The following is a 20,585-nucleotide window of genomic DNA, read 5'->3' on the forward strand; positions in this document are numbered from 1 at the left end:
CGAGGATCTGGCCTTGCTTACCTCTTCAGCCACATCCTTTTCACTCTTCCTCTGAACTTGCCATTGGGCATCACACACTCTACTTGGGATTCCCTACGTGCTCCATGAAATGTCTTTGCTCATGGCATCTCCCCAGTCCTGATCAGTGTGGATTCAAGTAGTCACTTCCTTAGAAGGTACATCACAAGAGTGGAGATGAGTGCTTCAAGTTATCATTTCAAGATGGCATGAACATCCATTTCTTTGGTCCCATGATTTCAAGCCACTTTAATGATTATTTGGTTTTTTAAATAGAATTACTACTAGAAGAAAATGTATTGGAAGTTTTATTTGCATTACTGTACATAGTCCTTTCTGAATTTGGTCACTGTAGTCATTCCTTTTGAGTCTGTTTAGTTATGCTATACTAACAAAACTGAGTTTCTAGACAGAAAAGCCAAGAACCAAACTGTGTTAATCTCATGTAGATAATATCAAAGTAATTAGCCAGGCTCCTCAGACAATATATCTAACTCTCCTCCCTACATCAACAAGGATTTCTTTCTTTTTTTTTTGAGACAGTGTCATGGCATCATAGCTCCCAGCAACATCAAACTATTGGGCTCAAGTGATTCTCTTGCCTCAGCCTCCCAAGTAGCTGGGACGATAGATGCCTGTCACAATTCCTGGCTATTTTTAGTGACAGGGGTCTCACTCTGGCTCAGGCTGGTCTCAAACCTGTGATCTCAGGCAATCCACCAGGCAATCCTAGCCTCACAGAGTGCTAGGATTATAGGCGTGAGCCACCATGCCAGGCCAACAAGGATTTCTAAAGACTTTTACAACTCTAAGATCTCTTTTCCCTTTGAAGAGAAAAGGGGCAAAAACTTGGATATGACTTACTGTAAATAAAAATGTCCCTATTGGAGACATACTAGCTTGCTAAAAATATCCTTGTACTACTACACAATGTCTTTCTTTTAAAGCTTTGCTTTCAGAGCAACCTCTGCGGTTATAACTTGATCTCCCAAGTGGACCTAGTGCCTTCAGAGGGGCAAGGCTGATGCCTGGGCTCACTGCCCAGGGACCAGACTTAGCTGCCATCATATGTTATGAGTACATCTCTTACCAGTTTAGATGGAGAAAATCAAACTCCTATATGAGAGGCAAGTTTCTGGGTCCATAAAGCAACAGAGTGAGTTAAAAGACTTAGAAAGAATTAAACCACCTAGGAACTTCAGAATATAAAATTAAAATAAGAATATTTACCGTTTATGAATCTTTAGTATGCCGTGATAACTTCATTTAATTCTTATGAAGCCCTATTAGCACCCATTCTAAAGATGAGTAAATTAAGGATTAGGCAAATTAAATGACTTGACCAAGCTGATAAATAGAGCAAGGATTTGAACATACGTCTACCTGCCTCCAAAGGGCATGCTTTAACCACTATAGTACACTAACTCCCCTTAAATAAGTCCATTCATTCATTTATTCACCAAATATTTATTGGCCACTTATTGTATGTTAAACATTAGAAATATAAGGATGGATAAGACACTTGCCATTTAAGACCTTACAATTAAGGAGCAGGAGTCTAATATATGTATAAAAGTACAGTTGTCTCTCCACATCCGTGGGGGATTTATTTCAGGACCTCCTCACCATACCAAAGTCCTCAGATGCTCAAATCCCTTATATAAAATGGTGTATTTGGCTGGGTGTGGTGGCTCACACCTATAATCCTAGCACTTTGGAAGGCTGAAGTAGGATTATCACTTGAGGTCAGGAGTTTGAGACCAGCCTGAGCAAAAGCCAGACCCTGTCTCTACTAAAAAATAGAAAAACTACCCAGATATTGTGGTGGGCACCTGTAGTCCCAATTACTTGGGAGGCTGAGATAAGAGGATTGCTTGAACCCAAGAGTTTGAGGTTGCTGTGAACTGTGATACCATAGCACTCTACTCACAGTGACAGAGTGAGACTGTGTCTCAGAATAAAAATAAATGGATAAATAAATGGTATATTTGCATGTAACCTATACATATCTTCCTATACAGTTTAAATCATCTTTAGATTACTTACAACACCCAATACAATGATATGTAAACAGTTGTTACACTGTACTTCTATTAGCATTATTTTTATTGTTGCATTGTTATTTTCCCCCAAATATAGTATTTTCAATTTGGTTGGTTGAATCTGTAGCTACAGGGGTCTATTGTATATATAATAGATTGTTTTAGATGTTGCTATGGTTTGATGTTCCCCCCAAATTGGAAACTTAATACCTAAATTCACAGGTTGATTGGAAATGGGGGCTTTGGGAAATAATTAGGATTAGATAAGGTAATCAAAGGAAGGCCTGGGGATGTGACTGGTGGCTTTATAAGAAGAAATTCCCTGGCCAGGAGTGGTGGCTCACGCCTATAATCCTGGCACTCTGGCAGGTGGATGCATTGCCTGAGCTCACAGGTTCAAGACCAGATCAAGAACTAATCTCTAAAAATGACTGGGTGTTATGACCAGATCAGGTTCAAGACCAGATCAAGAACTAATCTCAATGACTGGGCATTATCTGTAAAAATGACTGGGCGTTGTGGCTGGTGCCTGTAATCCCAGCTACTCAGGAGGATGAGGCAAGAGGATTGCTTGAGTCCAAGAGTTTGAGGTTGTTGTGAACTATGACACCAGGGCACTCTACTGCGGGTGACAAAGTGAGACTCTGTCTCAAAAAAACAAAAAACAAAACAAAAAGAGAGAGAGAGAGAGAGACCCATGCTGACATCCATGCTCTTGCCCTCTTGCCAAGTGATGCCTTGTACCATGTTGTGAGGCAGTATGAAGCTCTCTTCAGAAGCTTTTGCCACACCATGGACTTCTCAGCCTCCATAACTATGAGCCAAATAAACTTCATTTTTAAATAAATTACCCAGTCCCAGGCATTCTGTTATAGCAATAGAAAATGGACTAAGAGAGATGGAAAAATAAAATGTTTTATTTTATAAAGAGGGATACAAAGAGCGTAAATTTGCCTAGAAGTAGGGGACATGGGATTTCCATAGAGGATACGATAGTTGAACCAGGCATTAAAAAATAAGTAAAGTTTTACCACATAGATAAGATTACTCCAGGTGGAGAAAACATTATGGAGGGGGGAAAAAATCTGTAGGCAGAACCCAGAAAGGTTCACTGGAGGAACTGAAGATATAGTATTGGAGGGATGAGGGGTAGCAACACAAGATAGAAAGAGAGGGCTCATGTCAAATGCTCAGGAGTTTGGGTCTGTTAGGAGTTTCCTACAGAAAATGAGTGTTGGACAAATCAGGGCAGTGCCATGATTAGATTTGCTTTTAGAGTTCTGAATACACGTAATTGTAGGGATGGTACTATAAAGTTGTGGAGACCTTTATTACTACAACATGTAAGAATGCTACCCTCCATGATTTGGTCATTATACTTCTAGTAATAAAAGCTTGCCGTGTCTTAAGACTACCCAGATGTTTTTTTCTTGAAAAATAGCACAAAATTCTGTGAACTGAATTTTTGAAAAGTACATGTTGGAGGAGGAAGTGTGTATGTGCCCGCTCATGCTCGTGTGTACATGTATGTATGAATATGTATTAAAAATGTATTTAGGCTCGGTGCCTGTAGCTCAAGCAGCTAGGGTACCAGCCACATACACTGGAGCAGGCCTGTCCGCCAAACAACAATGACAACTATAACCTAAACAAACAAACAAACAAACAAACAAAAATCAGCTGGGCATTTTGGCAGGTGCCTGTAGTCCCAACTACTTGGGAGGCTGAGGATTGCTTAAGCCCAAGAGTTTCAGGTTGCTGTGAGCTGTGACTCCACGGCACTCTACCCAGGGCAACAGCTTGAGACTCTGTCTTAAAAAAAAAAAAAGTATTTCAGCGTAGCTAGCATTTCAGCCTGTTAGGAGATTCTTCTGAAATGTGATTGTATCAGCTATTGAATTAGCTCTCCCTCTCAGTTTTCTATCATTTTCAATTATGGCAATAATGCCTTCTAATTCTGTTTATATAGAGATACACCATTCATTGCCTATAGCATGAAGTTCTAACTCTATCATAATATTATTATTTAAAAGACTGGTAACTTCCTGATGCCGGTCTTTTTAGCTTATCTCAACCCCTTCTCTCTACACACCTTATATTTTAATGACACAAAAACTACTTTTCTATTCAGTCCTTATGTTTTCAAATGTCTGTATCTTTGCTCATGTTGTTTCGTCTGTTGAAAGACTATCCTGCCCTTGAGACAGAATTCATCACTTATTTTCATCTTTTAGCTCTATTACAATATCATCATAAGACATTGTGGTCACCTTAATTTATCTCCTCTGCTAGACCTTGCCTGGAAGGGCAAGGGCTCAATGCTATTTATCTTTTTAGTCCTGGAGTGTCAAAGCATTGTGGATGACATATTATTAGAGCTATTAATAAATTAAGTTTGCTTTGCAGAACAGAATCATAGTATACTAAAAATATAAACCGTACCTTTTTTGCTCTGCTTTGTAAAGTTCTGAACAATCAACATCTAACTCTCCTGCCTTCCTTAGCAGGAGTGTATTGACCATGGGGAGCAGTAGTTTTTAAAATAGCACAACGTTTTTACTCCTAATAAGCTTTCGGTCTTTTTACGAAAGCTATTGAAACAAAGTGCTAAACTTCTGTTTCTTGTGGTCATTTTAGCACTTCCAGGCATTAATGAATTAAGTGTTTATAAAATAATTATTAAATGTGCATATAACTTGAATGTTAAACATTCTTCTCTTTTAGGGTAAAATTTTGAGCAGTGTCTCCAATATGTTTTCAATTGGAGTATAAATAACTCAAGATTAAGGAAGTAAAAACCTTTAAAGATGAGTCAATAATACCACTCCTGTATCAACCAAATATAGTACTACTAAACCTTTGAAAAATTAAAGAGGCGGCCATTCTTGGTTGATTATTGTTTTTAATGGTATACGTTTTTAATGTAGCTGAGTGCTAAACCCTTAGGTCTATGGGACAATGGAGGACAAATAGCTAAAAAATATACATTTTGATTGTGTACTTTACTACAAGAGTTAAAAAGCCTTTTTCAGAAAAGGATGTTCAGCTGTGGAAAAAATATTTAGCTGAAGTATATTGATAAGAAAAATTTCCAAATGTCTTTGGTTTTTCATAAAATACAGAGGAAGCTAAAAAAATGTATATACATTTTAAGAAAGGAAAAAACTGTGTTAAATTTGTAATACTCAAGTCCTGTTTGATTTCTGTAATTACAAGAGGTGCTTAAACGTGAATTGTATTCATCTTTTGATAGATATAAATTATTACAATTTTCATACAGTTTTTTTCCTTTCTTAAAATGTGTACACACTTTTTGGCACCCTTTATATATTTTCCATGCTGTCCTATGGTTTGTATCTTGTTTTCAGGAGTTCTAGCCTTTCCTGACTTTGGTGAAGATGATTACACACCAACACTAGCCTCATTTTCAGCAAGATATAAATCTGTCTAAGCACCAGAATAAACTTAAAATTGTTGTTAAGCTTGTTTATTAACACATTTTTCTCTAGGGCCTGTAAATGCCTAAATGCTGGGGGGAGGGATGGGGGGGGGATTTAGAATAATTTTTACAATGACCTAGTAACTATCTTCTTTTTTTTAAAAAATGACTTAAAACACCAATTTTGTCTCTTAAAAATAAAGATATATACTCATAAGAAACTAGTTTTAATTGCACTTACAAAATACAGCATTTTAAGTCTTCTGATAAACCTTTTCTATGCTAATAAATTTACAGGGTAAACTGTTCTGTTTGCCCATTATTTTCTGCCTCTATGCCTATTTTGCTATGCAAAAGCTTTATGTCATTTTACTTTTTGAGCCATTTAAGACCAAACCAAATTATTCCTTCAGCACATTTTAAACAATCCCTTAAAGACCTCTTTTTCTTGGCTATGTTTCCAATCTTGGCTTATCACTATAATATTTCATGCTCCATGCTTCTGAAAAAATTCAATATTCAAGAACAAAGTAATCCAGAGCTTTACTTCATTTCAGTCTTTTTATGTCCTAGGGCTGTCCCAACTCAATGACCCAGTTTTTATTGTGTCTCATCTCACTGTTACTGACTGACACCAGCTTGCCTAATCCTTTTCTTGTCCCTTATCAGTTTTCCCTTAATTCAAAAATCTTTTTTTTTTTTTTTAATTCTTTGTACTTCTCCTTTCATACCTTATAGACTTTTTTCTCTTCCTCAGGAGATTCAGTGTTCCTGTGGTAGCTATGCAGAAATACAAAGACAAACAGGTAACTAAAGTCTACAAGTCTGTCCTGGTCAAAATCTTCATTGTACTATTTTCAAAATTGTGAGTGGTGAATGGCAGAAAGCAGATATTATAATTCAGTCCTTAAAATCTGGCAATCTGGCTTATTAATTAAAAAGAATCATAAGATATGGAAAAAACTATATGCATTAGATGTTCATTACAATGTTACATAGAAAAGCAAAAGAAGGAAACAATACAAGTATCTAAGAATGGAAGATAAATTATGGCTCACCCACTTAATGAAATAATGTACAATCATTAAAGACTGACAGTTGTGATTATATAACCATCAAGGATTGCCAAACATGAATAAATACTTTTAATGTTTTCACAAAAGTAGGGTACAAAATTTAAGTGCCTATGATCATAACTATGTTTTTAAAAAGCACTTGCAAAGGAAAAATTTCCAAGAAACACGATATTTGGTACTGATTTGTTTTTTGTTTGTTTTTATTGTTGCTTTCAGCAACAGGGTCTTACTCTGTTGCCCAGGTTAGAGGGCAGTGGTGTGACATAGCTATGTGCAACTCTTGGGCTCAAGTGATCCTTTCACCTCAGCCTACCAAGTAGCTGGGACTATAGTCAAGTGCCACCATGCCTGGCTAATTTTTTTTCTTTTTGGTCCAGGCTGGTCACAAACTCCTGGCCTCAAGTGATCATTCTACCTCACCTTCCCAAAGCACTAGAATTATAGAAATGAGCCACTGCACCCAGCCTTATTTTAAGGTGGTGAAATGATAGATAGATAATGATAATTTTCATTCAAAATCTTCTATTTCTTTTGAGTTTTAAAAAGCTATTATCTTAATAATTCAAATAAAGAATAATTTACATAGGGTATATCTAATAAAACTTATAATAGATACCCTCTCCCTAGACTCAGCCAGGAAGAAATAGAGCTCCTGAACAGACCAATTTCAAGTATTGAGATCAAAGAAACAATAAAAAATCTTCCAACCAAAAAAAGCCCTGGTCCAGATGGCTTCACTCCAGAATTCTATCAAACCTTCAAGGAAGAGCTTATTCCTGTACTGCAGAAATTATTCCAAAAAACTGAGGAAAAAGGAATCTTCCCCAACACATTCTATGAAGCAAACATCAACCTGATACCAAAACCAGGAAAAGACCCAAACAAAAAGGAGAATTTCAGACCAATCTCACTCATGAATACAGACGCAAAAATTCTCAAAAAAATCCTAGCCAATAGATTACAGCTTATCATCAAAAAAGTCATTCATCATGATCAAGTAGGCTTCATCCCAGGGATGCAAGGCTGGTTTAACATACGCAAGTCTATAAACGTTATCCACCATATTAACAGAGGCAAAAATAAAGATCACATGATCCTCTCAATAGATGCAGAAAAAGCATTTGATAAAATCCAGCATCCTTTTCTAATTAGAACACTGAAGAGTATAGGCATAGGTGGCACATTTCTAAAACTGATGGAAGCTATCTATGACAAACCCACAGCCACTATTTTACTGAATGGAGTAAAACTGAAAGCTTTTCCTCTTAGAACTGGAACCAGACAAGGTTGTCCTCTGTCACCTTTACTATTCAACGTAGTGCTGGAAGTTCTAGCCAATACAATTAGGCAAGACAAGGAAATAAAGGGAATCCAAATGGGAGCAGAGGAGGTCAAACTCTCCCTCTTTGCTGACGACATGATCTTATACTTAGAGAACCCTGAAGACTCAACCACAAGACTCCTAGAAGTCATCAAAAAATACAGTAATGTTTCAGGATATAAAATCAATGTCCACAAGTCAGTAGCCTTTGTGTACACCAATAACAGTCAAGATGAGAAGCTAATTAAGGACACAACTCCCTTCACCATAGTTTCAAAGAAAATGAAATACCTAGGAGTATACCTAACGAAGGAGGTGAAGGACCTCTATAAAGAAAACTATGAAATCCTCAGAAAGGAAATAGCAGAGGATATTAACAAATGGAAGAACATACCATGCTCATGGATGGGAAGAATCAACATTGTTAAAATGTCTATACTTCCCAAAGCAATCTACCTATTCAATGCCATTCCTATCAAAATACCAACATCGTACTTTTAAGATTTGGAAAAAATGATTCTGCATTTTGTATGGAATCGGAAAAAACCCCGTATAGCTAAGGCAGTTCTCTGTAACAAAAATAAAGCTGGGGGCATCAGCATACCAGATTTTAGTCTGTACTACAAAGCCATAGTGCTCAAGACAGCATGGTACTGGCACAAAAACAGAGACATAGACACTTGGAATCGAATTGAAAACCAAGAAATGAAACTAACATTTTACAACCACCTAATCTTTGATAAACCAAACAAGAACATACCTTGGGGGAAAGACTCCCTATTCAATAAATGGTGTTGGGAGAACTGGATGTCTACATGTAAAAGACCGAAACTGGACCCACACCTTTCCCCACTCACAAAAATTGATTCAAGATGGATAAAGGACTTAAATTTAAGGCATGAAACAATAAAAATCCTCCAAGAAAGCATAGGAAAAACACTGGAAGATATTGGCCTGGGGAAAGACTTCATGAAGAAGACTGCCATGGCAATTGCAACAACAACAAAAATAAACAAATGGGACTTCATTAAACTGAAAAGCTTCTGTACAGCTAAGGAGACAATAACCAAAGCAAAGAGACAACCTACACAATGGGAAAGGATATTTGCATATTTTCAATCAGACAAAAGCTTGATCGAGAACTCAAATTAATCCACATGAAAAAAGCCAACAATCCCATATATCAATGGGCAAGAGACATGAATAGAACTTTCTCTAAAGACGAGAGACGAACGGCTAACAAACACATGAAAAAATGTTCATCATCTCTATATATTAGAGAAATGCAAATCAAAACAACCCTGAGATATCATCTAACCCCAGTGAGAATGGCCCACATCACAAAATCTCAAAACTGCAGATGCTGGCGTGGATGTGGAGAGAAGGGCACACTTTTACACTGCTGGTGGGACTGCAAACTAGTACAACCTTTTTGGAAGGAAGTATGGAGAAACCTCAAAGCACTCAAGCTAGATCTCCCATTTGCTCCTGCAATCCCATTACTGGGCATCTACCCAGAAGGAAAGAAATCCTTTTATCATAAGGACACTTGTACTAGACTGTTTATTGCAGCTCAATTTACAATCGCCAAAATGTGGAAACAGCCTAAATGCCCACCAACCCAGGAATGGATTAACAAGCTGTGGTATATGTATACCATGGAATACTATTCAGCCATTAAAAAAAAATGGAGACTTTACATCCTTTGTATTAACCTGGATGGACGTGGAAGACATTATTCTTAGTAAAGCATCACAAGAATGGAGAAGCATGAATTCTATGTACTCAATTTTGATATGAGGACAATTAATGACAATTATGGTTATGGGGGGGGAACAGAAAGAGGGAAGGAGGGAGGTGGGTGGGGTCTTGGTGTGTGTCACACTTTATGGGGGCAAGACATGATTGCAAGAGGGACTTTACCTAACAATTGCAATCAGTGTAACCTGGCTTATTGTACCCTCAATGAATCCCCAACAATAAAAAAAAAACTTATAATAGATTATTTCAGATAGAGCTCTATTTAAGTCTAATGATAATCTAATAACTAAGCAGGGAGTAAGAATGACAGGAGTATGTCATTGTGTTTACCATCGTGAGTCATCTCTGAAAGGATGAATGAGAAAAAAACTCCTAACATCTATTTAAAAATATGAAATTATTTTTAAAAACTTAGGTTCTCTTTAATTTTATTTTACTGGAACTGACTTTATTCAGGCCAGTTTGTTTTCTCTTAAGTTACTTCATCACATTCCTACTGTTCTATCTCTAGCTCAACCATTTTAATATATTTTTCTCACTGTCTTCAAAGAGATCTTTCTGAAACCTAAGTCTATGTTACTCTACTATTTAAACTAGTTAGGGATTCAGAATATATTCAGATCTTTACCTTGACCTTCTGGCACCTTCCAAGCTTCTCCACCTTATTCTGTGCCACTTCTTCTCATGCAGCTTTTCTATCAGCTTTACCAAACTACTTGTAGTACCTGAAACAGTTCTCACAGTCACTATTACTTGTCTCTTGATATTGAACTTAATACCCCCCCACCCGCCCATTCTCTAAATCTCAAGTGTCACTTTCTTTGGGAAGGCTTTACAGATTCCTCATGTTATTTAGATGTCCTTCCTCTATAATCCTACAGTGCCCTACCACATGGCATTATCAGTGATTTGCTTATCTGCCTCTTCTTGCAGCCATAAACTTCTTGTTTGTACAGGCAAGTGGGAGTGCTCATTTAATGTGTGTGCATTTAACCTGAATACCCACCTCGCTCCCTTGGACAATGTGGAGCATGGGGAATGCTGACTGATGTTCATGAAGGGCTAATGTGCTAATACTGGGATACCAAGTGCTAGGAACATTGAGGCGGACATGAGCTGGAAGCCAAGGGCCTGTTTTTTTTTTTTTTTCTTTTCAGGTACTTAGCAAGTAGAAATTTCATTCAGTGCACTTCCCTGATAATGTCACACTTTTCTACTTTGTCTTAATATTGTTGTGCAAATGTTTTACTTCCTACATCATACCCCCAAGAACTGGGAACATGTCTTGTCTACGAACCCTCTACTACTCCTTACATATATACTAGGTATTGAAACATTTTAAATTAACAATTTTCAATATTTTAAAAATCATTTTGATTTACACAAACTGACACCTACCTTGTCTCTGATGAGAAAAGCCTCTGGAAGAATAAATATGTATGTAAAGAACAAAATATTTGTGAAGCTCAAAATTAAACTAAATATCACAGTGTTATAATCCCCTAGAGAGAAGAACATTATAGGAATCAGTGATGGACAAACATATTCAAATAAAATTAAAAGAAAGGCTGCCTAGGCCCTCAATCTGCTAACATGTAAATATCTTCTCTATCTCAATTTTCATATACTTACACAGGGAAACTACTATACTTCCACTAGAAAATATTGGTTTAGCGTAACACAAAATTCATGGTTTTATGTTTAGATAAAAAACAAATGACTTGGTCATGGTCTCAATTTACTTTCTTTCTTCCCACGCTTACTTTATCTACATTTTTAGCAGTATGTTTATTATAGCAAAATTAACCTGAAATTTTTAATAAATCAATTTTTAAGATCTTTAAAATTTTTTATGATTCTAACATTTTAGTTATTACTTTTTTTTTTTTTTTTTTGAGACAGTGTCTCACTATGTTGCCCTCCGTAGAGTGCCATGGTGTCACAGCTCACAGGAACCTCAAACTCGGGCTTAAGCGATACTCTTGCCTCAGCCTCCCAAGTAGCTGGAACTATAGGCACCCACTACAATGCCCGGCCATTTATTTGTTATAATTGTCATTGTTATTTGGCAGGCCTGGGCTGGGTTCCAACCTGCCAGCTCTGGTCTATGTGGCTGGCACCCTAGCCACTGAGCTATATAGACTCTCTTAATCCTAAATTAAAGTTTAAATGGGCGAGAAGCTCTACTGTTTAAATTAAAACTCTGGAAACAATCTTGAAATAGAAAAGTCTTTCTCAATCATCCCTTAATTTATCTTTTTTTGTAGATTTAATTTTCTTATAGAATCACCTATCTTTTCCTATCTGGGAAACAAATGCAAACAAATGCAAAGAAAACTATTCAAACAGAATTCTATTTTGAATTTCAAATTATTAGAGTATATCTAGTGACTACTTTGGTATAGGGAAAAGATTAATCAGGCACTGCATGTGGGGAGATATCTTTGGCTGAACTTTACATATGATAATAAAAAACAGAAATAATAATAATGTTGGCATAAATTGGTAGGGTATAATCCAGAGCGAATGGGAACTCAAGACACTTTAAAAAATTCAGCAGCATAAGAATAAGGCAAAACATGGAGACCCTAAGATGAACATATATTGCAAAGAAAGAAAATCAGAGAGAATAATTTTTATTGTAGCTACAACAGTCCCTCAGTAAAACATATTACTCATAAAGATGTATTTCTCTACAGAAAAGAAAACCTGTAATAAAAATATTATATCCCCTAAGACAACCCAAGAAAACCTGTAATAAAAATAATATTTCGCTTAAGACAATCCAATAATCACTTTAAGATAATGTTCACTCAAGCAACTTTATTCTTATTAAATTTCCTTAAATAGGTTTGTCTTATTAACAAGGGAACTTGTTCATTTAGGATCTTCAGAATATTCCCTTGGTCGTCCTAGCTTTCATATATATTGATAGGCACTCTGATTTCCCAATCAATCCTCACATGAACTTAATGGGTACAAAGCAGTTTTTTAATGAACAATAATCTAGTGGATGAGATCACGAGGACTAACTTAATGTGCCTACTAGAGTGCCCCCTATACAGAAGCCTAATATTTTTTTTGTTCTCCTTCCTTCCCTTGCAACTCTGCAATAAAAACAACAAACCCATAACCCAAAAGAACTACATAAGACAGGATGATGTGTTGCTAATACTTTAACATAAATATTTAATAATTTATTGTAAAAATATTTTACACACCACCACAAGTACTGAACATGGTTTTACAAAAGTTACAATTTTATGACAGAAATCTTTCCGAAATACCATGATAATCCACCTGTCTTCTTCTTTACCTTGGTATAACAGCTAAGATTAGGGTTAGAATTTAACCCTAGCAGACATGAAAATTTGGTTTTCTGATTTATAAAGATAATCTAACACATAAGAATACTGATAAGCATTTCCAGGTGCTTCAAGAAACATGGTCATATATGCAGCCAAAGAATAGTTAACCGAATTTAAAAGAAATGTACACATTTCTCGTTACAGATCCTAACTACAAATATCACAGTAAAGCTAGTTAGTAAACAACAAACAGATAAATTTCTTTTCTTTTCTTTTTTTTTTGAGACAAGAGTCTTAAGGTGTCGCCCTTGGTAGAGTGGCGTGGCGCCATAGCCCACAGCAACCTCAAACTCTAGGGCTTAAGTGGTTCTGCTGCCTCAGGCTCCCAAGTAGCTGGGACTATAGTTGCCCGCCACAATGCCTGGCTATTTTTTGTTGCAGTTGTCACTGTTGTTTAGCTGGCCCAGGCCAGGTTTGAACCTGCCATCTTCGGTGTATGTGACTGGCGCTGTAACCACTGTGCTACCAATGCTGAGCCAAAACATATAAATTTCTACACACCTGAAGAGTCAACAACACAAAAAGATATAAGAAATTTGGCATCAGGAGGATAACATCTAGGATTTAGGATTAATATACTGCTTTCGGGTACTGTACAAAGTCTTATTGTCTGTAACCTTGAAATTTCAGATCTAGGGAGGACAGTATACAATTCAAAACACTTTCTTTGTACCTGTTCTCATCTTAGACTTCTGTTATTTTCCGAACTTTTGCAGTCTTCTAGAATAATCTTTCAGATTTTTCACTAAAAAGAACTGGATCAGATCTCTTCTATACATGACCTCATTCTTGTCACATCTCTGTTTGCAGACAGACGGTCAAATTCTTGGAGGTGGAAACGAACTGCCAACTGATTGACCATTTTCTTCAAGGTAAGAAATGCTGCAATAACTTGGAAAGTTAGGAAGATGGTGAAGATGATATGTATCGCTTTTTCCAGAGGCAGATTTGTTAGGCCTTCATTTAAGAGCAAGAAAAGAATTAAAGGCAATTGCAATAGAAGGCTCAAAAGCCAAAATCCAGCCAATTCAGGAACCTGTAGTGACATACATCAAAAGTAATAAAATCAGTAAAATATAGTTTTTTGTTTATACAGATAAACAAGTACATGTTACTACTGTGAACCTACATTACAGGCTCTGTTAGTAATTCAAAAGGAGAATCATATGGTCAGAGAACTTAGTCTAGTTAAGAAAACTAACATATGTAAAACAATCCTAGAATACAACAAATTAGTGAATAATTAAATGCAACATTTAGAGGTATACACTAAATGGCTATAAGAAATAAGAGTGATTAGGGTAGGTGAAAGGGGAGGTTCAAAGATTGTCACAAGGATGCAGGTAGGTTCAAAGATTGTCACAAGGATGCAGACTTGTGAAGTTGGGTAAAAGGAGGAAGAGGCAAAAAGGTAAATAAGCAAACATGAAACAAGCATGACTAGGAATCAACATGTCAGCTGGAATGAATGACTGCATTACAAAAAGCAAGAACTACAGTAAGACAGGCTAGACGGAGCCTAACTATGAAAGGCATAACAAACCACCCGGACCTTTAGGCATTATCCCTACACTCTGGTAACTTAAATGCTTAGTAGCATGATGATGCAGAAAACTTAGGCTTGGCATAGAAAATGAGTCTATAATCCCCCCCCCCTTTTTCTTATTTAAGATCCAAATAGACACCATTAATTGACTAAGTATTATCGAGACTGATGAGAAGACAGAAAACTATCAGTTCTTATGTGCTTAGTATACTGCGGTACTTTATATAAATCATTTCACTTAATCATAACAAACTTATAAAGTATTATTTTCCCTATCTTACATATGAGGAAACCAGGGCTCAAGAGATTAAGTGAACAGATGACAGTGACAGAGTGATAAAACTGGAGCCAGGCCTTAAATTCAGTCTTATGTCCTTTCCACTTCACCTCACTGCCACTTACTTGCCATGAAAAGCTTACTGAATTTATGTATAGCACTGAGAAAAAGAAGTGTTTACCTTTTCCTGTAGGTTACCCATGTAGCCCAGATACAATCGAATGGCTTCAATTAAGGTTATTAGGATGATAATCGTGATCACAATAAATTTGTAGTAATCAGGCAAAACTGAATACTATAAAAAAAAAAAAGCAAAAACATGTTGGTAAAATTTCACATATAGTAACACTGACCTGGAATAGAAAAAAATATTCAGAACTTTAATTTCTTTGACAATGTAAAATGTCAGGCATGGGCAGAAGAGGCCTCAAAGAAGTAGTAAAGCATAGACATACCTTCATCTGAAGCATCATAAGGCAGCTTACCCACCAAAGTGGGAAAAAGTAAGTGTTAAAATAAAGTGACATCTGCAATGCCAAACTGGAGACCATCTCATTATCTACAGAAGAAATAGAAAAGGAATAAATTCTTAATCCTGGTCTACCCAATTATGTCCTTTTGTTCCTTAGAATTAGTAACTAGAATACTGGCTCAATAAAACTCCAAGTTTTAAGCCTATTTATAATCATGACAATGAAAAGAACATTCATTAGGTTCAAAGATTGTCTACTTGGGGTACATTTCATATTTTTCATTACTTAACCATTTTGCCATTATAGTCTGCTGACTTTTTTGCACACTACTGGTATAGATTAAATGTGGAATATCAATACAAATCCTATTGAATAGATAATAATGGCCATTGCCTCCTTTGTAGAGTTCTATGTAAAGAGCCTATAAAAATAAATGCATAAAACACCCCAAAAATGAAGCACTCACATGTAATCTAAACTCATACAAAAGCTAATCTCTCTAGATTATAATTAAACGTATGTCTCTTTTCAGTATACCCTAATCTCAGCAATTCTTTAATGTTCAATTCAATGTCACCCATTCCATCAGTCCTTCCTTGATTATATCCTCCCACCCCAGCAGAAATCTCTTCCCCATTTAGGTACTTATCACTCTAAACAGTGTATAAGAAGGGCTGGTAAGAAGCCACACTACCCTGGCCTGAGACAGTCTGGTATATTGAAGAGATCATGGTGGACTTCAGAGTTCAAGTAAACCAGAGCTCCCCAAACCCCCATGACCCTGGATGCCAGACTTGAAATAAATTATTTAACCTCTTTGAGCCTCAATTTATCTGTACAATGGTAACATTAATACTACCTCACAAGTTGCTCAGGAGAATTAGAGATAATATAAAGTATTTCACCCTAGCACCATGGCTAGCACACACTTAGTAAGCACTCAACCACTTTTAGTCCCCTTTCCTTCTTCTCATCCACTTATATACAGTCTCACTATAAGCACAGATCATGTCCTACCCAAATTTGAGTTCCTCATAGAACCTGGCATCTTGCTTTACATGAAGTGAATATCAAATATACGTAAGTAGAAAGAATGAAATTAATGAAATCATACTGTCATAAGGACACCACCAACATAGTCACTTATGAGTCATGAGATCCATTTATCTAAGGTTGATTGCAAAATACCTTCTGCTTTTATGTAAGGAAGAAGGATCCTAAATTAAGAATTTGATTTTTAAAATATTATTTTTTCTTTTTATCCGCAGCTGAGTATTTTTTTATGTTACTTCATAACGTTAATATATAAAAAATAATCTTGTCTCTTACAACAAGATGGTTTCCTTTAGCTCCAAGAATATACTAGATTACGATCTTCTTTTTTTTTTTTTGAGACAGGGTCTTCCTCTATCACCAAGGCTGCGCCCAGACTGGAATGCAGTGGCCTGATCATAGGTCACTTATACCCTCAAATTCCTGGGCTCAATTCCTCCTGTCTCAGCCTCTCAAATAGCTGGGACTACAGACACAGGCTACATACTCAGTTAATTCCTTTCTTTTAGGGCTGTTGAAGGGGGTGTGTCTCATTATGTTGTCCAGGCTAATGATCTACTTTTGTTTGTACTTATTTATTAAATTATCACTGATAGAGGAACGAATTCTTAAAATCTGTTAAATCTGAAGACAAATCACTAGCTTAGGATTTTTTTCATAACAAACATACAATGCTGTGGACATGGTAATAATATAAACTTGCTATTACAGTACAAATTATCAAACCTACTTCAGATCCACAAAGAAGAAAATATGGATCAAAAACGATAAATGGGCAAACTGAAAATGTTAATACCTTTGGAGCAGAAACCGTAGTCACATTTTGCAAAGAAAAGTTTTTATGGTAGAAATTTTATACATGGATTATACATGGATTAAAAGTTATATGTTATGCCCATATATCAGCAGATCAAACTTATAATCATACAATTGAAAAATCATGTTAACATGTAAATAAATCTTAAAAGCATAAGACATGAATTTACTAAATTTTCCAAAAGTTCAAGTTGAATTTTGCAAATGGAATTTAAATTAAAAAATACAATACAAACTTGGGTTAGTCAAACTACTGGTCAGCTGCCTGTTTTTGTTCAGTGAGCTAAAAAGGGTTTTTTATATGTTTAAATGGTTAACAAAATAATATTTCTGACTTGGGAGAACCATATGAAATTCAAATTTCAGTGTCCATAAAGTTTTATTGGAACACAACCATGCCTATTCAATTACTATTGCCTGTGGCCTCTATAAAGGCATACAAAATCTAAAGTACTTAACCAAAGGTCTGCTGATCTTGTATTATCAGATTTTAGTGCCTATGAAGCCTCAGCCTTAGAATCAGAAACGTGAAAACATAATTTTTTCAAGTTTTTCTTGCTACATCTGTATCATAAAGAGCACTACACTTGGGGGACAAGCAAGCGATCAAGGTAACAAAATGCAACTATAGAAACTGACTTTACATGTCTCTGCCCCCTTTTAAAATTCCCTAAAACCAAACAGGAAACTACTAAGCAGAGTTCAGTGATGAAAGCCACAAGGGTTTGGTTATCAGTGTGCTGTCAATCGTCATGATTTAGGAGGAGGAAACTGCTTTATCACTTGTTGTCAATTTGAATGCAGCATCGTGTTATTTTCTTACCAGATTTAGGGTAGCAGTTTTACGTGTATACAGGGAAGGAGAAAGTAGGGAAGGGGTAAATTCTGTTGAAGGCCCTGCTATGGGAGATGCCACTTTGAAGTTAGCGGGTTTAAAATGATTCGTTAAAAAATTTTCTTTCCTTCTCTTCTGCCAGAAAACAGTCTTGCAAAAGAATGTACTTGTTCTGCTAGGCAAAGATAATTTATCCAGGTGGGATTTGGGGGTTAGGGAAGGCGTTTCCTCTATCTCAGCCAGAAATGCCAGGGCGGGCGCTGCAGAGGAAAAGCAACATCGTCAGCATTCTCCTTTGCAAAGCGCGTGACCTGGCATGCCCTACGAAGGCAGCTTTTATCTTTTTATTTTTTGGGTCTCCTCCCAGCAAGCCTAGGCCTCCCGCTGCGCAAAGATCGTCACTACCTCTGCTGCCAAGCTTGCAGGGAGCCGGCCAGGCGGCAGCACGACCTGACCAGGCCTGGCGGGCGATAGGAGGACGGAGGGGCCTCAGCCTCAGATCCAGCGCCCGTCCCCTCCTCCACGGAGCTCCCAGCTCCGTAGAGAACTGGCTGACGGCGAAATCGCCATTTTAGATCCGGGCAAATTTTGGATGCTGCAAAACCGGCGCCAAGCCCACGGCGGGTCACAGCCTCTGCTCCGGGCCTCTCGGCCACTCACCCGGACACTCATCGTATTCCGGCCCGGTCCGGTTGGAGTCTCTGAACACGGTCCGGCTGAAATTCCCCAGCCGCTGACGAACTGAATCCGGCAGCTCCATGCCTGGGCCTCGGGGTCTCTCGCTCCTCAGGCGCAGGCTGGTCTGCAGGCGCAGCCGCAACCGCGCTCGGTGGTTCCCACGGCAACCGGGCGGCGAGCGGCGCGGCGGGACGCGGGTGCGCGCTGGGCGGCTGTGCAGGGCCAGGGCCTGAGCCGGAGCCCGCGTTCCTGAGAGTGACGGTCCCCCTGAGCCCGACTCCTCAGTTGTGTTCAAAACCGCGGGTCCCTTAGTCTTGCTTTGAGCCCCATCCTTTGAGGAAAAAACAAACAATACTTGGATTTCGGTATGAGGAGCCCTCACACCTTGCCTGTGGTACTGTAAATCGGTGTAACCTTTGTGGAGGGAAACAAGGAATCCAGAGCTTAAAGAATGTTCACGACCCAGTAGCTCCCTTTGTAGCAGGGATGTACGTGGGTAATACTGTCACTGATTCAGTTTCTTAATTAAAAAATATATACAACAGGCACATACATTCAATGGTGTACATTGCAGCAGCTTATAAAATGCCTGCAAAGAATATTTGATGGTATGGATTAATCTTAACTAAAAATAAAAAAAAGCAGAAATTAAATACAAACGAGCCTAATTTAGCAAAATGTGTGTGTAAATACGGGGGTACAGGACGAGTGACCATATATGCACAAGCAAAAAAGATAAGAATGAAAAAATACAAAATGTTAACAGTAGTTATCTCTGGAGAGTGGGATTGTGGGTAATTAAAAAGTTTTGAAACATCTGTATTTCGCTCAGATAAAGTGTATTACTTTAAAAACAAACCCCTATCTACCTGTAATAAACATACAGAAAAAGGGGCGCCTGGAATATATACTGTAACCAGCAAACAGATCAAGAAACAGAACCTTACCAGCGTTCCCAGAAGCTCCCCCTTCCTTTTTCCCTTTCAGTCACTAACACTCCCAATAGTACCTTTCCTGACTTCTTTTTTCCTTTTTTTTTTTTTTTTGTCTTTCACAGGTTTATTTTATTTATTTATTTATTTTTATTAAACCATAGCTGTGTACATTAATGCGATCATGGGGCACCATACACTGGTTTTATAGACCGTTTGACACATTTTCATCACACTGGTTAACATAGCCTTCCTGGCATTTTCTAAGTTATTGTGTTAAGACATTTATATTCTACATTTACTAAGTTTCACATGTACCCTTGTAAGATGCACCGCAGGTGTAATCCACCTTTCCTGACTTCTAATAGCATATGATAGTTTTGCCTTTAAAAAAAAAAATCCAAACCATTTATTGTGTGACTAATCATTGACATTTTTGAGATAAACTGTCTTATTTCCATACTTTTCCAAATAATGATGTTCCCTTGGCCATCTCGCTTCTCAGTTTTGCCTGTTTGTATACTTTTTAACAATTAACAATTTTTATTTTATTTAATTAATTTATTCATTTATTTATTTTTGTCCCAAGCATGGAAAAACGATGTGAAACACTTTGTTCAGATTGTAATTATTTCATCAGAATCCTGGAGAAAAAAAATTGGTAGAATCATATGCATTTTTTCCTTTTAACTTCATTTATTATTTACATTTCCTGTAATGAGCATTCATTTCATAGCTAGAAAAGAATCTTATTAAAAAATAAAGTGAGAAAAAGGGGAAAATATGTTAGAGAAGAGAATTTGAGAGGAAAGAAATATGGTTTAGAAAGAGTTCTGCCATTATTGACATCACAAATGGCCCCAAGGGTTCAAAAAAACGTTCCTAATATTATTTTGCTAATTGATGCTAACAATATATAGGCAATGATGTTGGTAAAATACTGAAGTACA

General features: G+C 37.1%; 1 protein-coding gene across 1 annotated transcript; it reads right to left on the minus strand.

Moving 5' to 3' along the window:
- Nucleotides 1–12,297: 12,297 nt before the first annotated feature.
- Nucleotides 12,298–19,520, minus strand: TMEM17 (transmembrane protein 17). The gene is made up of 4 exons (XM_053589900.1): nt 18,686–19,520; nt 15,304–15,407; nt 15,030–15,143; nt 12,298–14,061 (listed from the first exon to the last, which is right to left on the minus strand). The coding sequence occupies exons 1-4, from the start codon at nt 18,783–18,785 to the stop codon at nt 13,786–13,788; spliced, it is 594 nt and encodes a 197-aa protein (XP_053445875.1). The 5' UTR covers nt 18,786–19,520; the 3' UTR covers nt 12,298–13,785.
- Nucleotides 19,521–20,585: the final 1,065 nt, after the last annotated feature.

Source organism: Nycticebus coucang, chromosome 4 (assembly GCF_027406575.1).
Source record: "Nycticebus coucang isolate mNycCou1 chromosome 4, mNycCou1.pri, whole genome shotgun sequence".
NCBI lineage: Eukaryota > Metazoa > Chordata > Mammalia > Primates > Lorisidae > Nycticebus > Nycticebus coucang.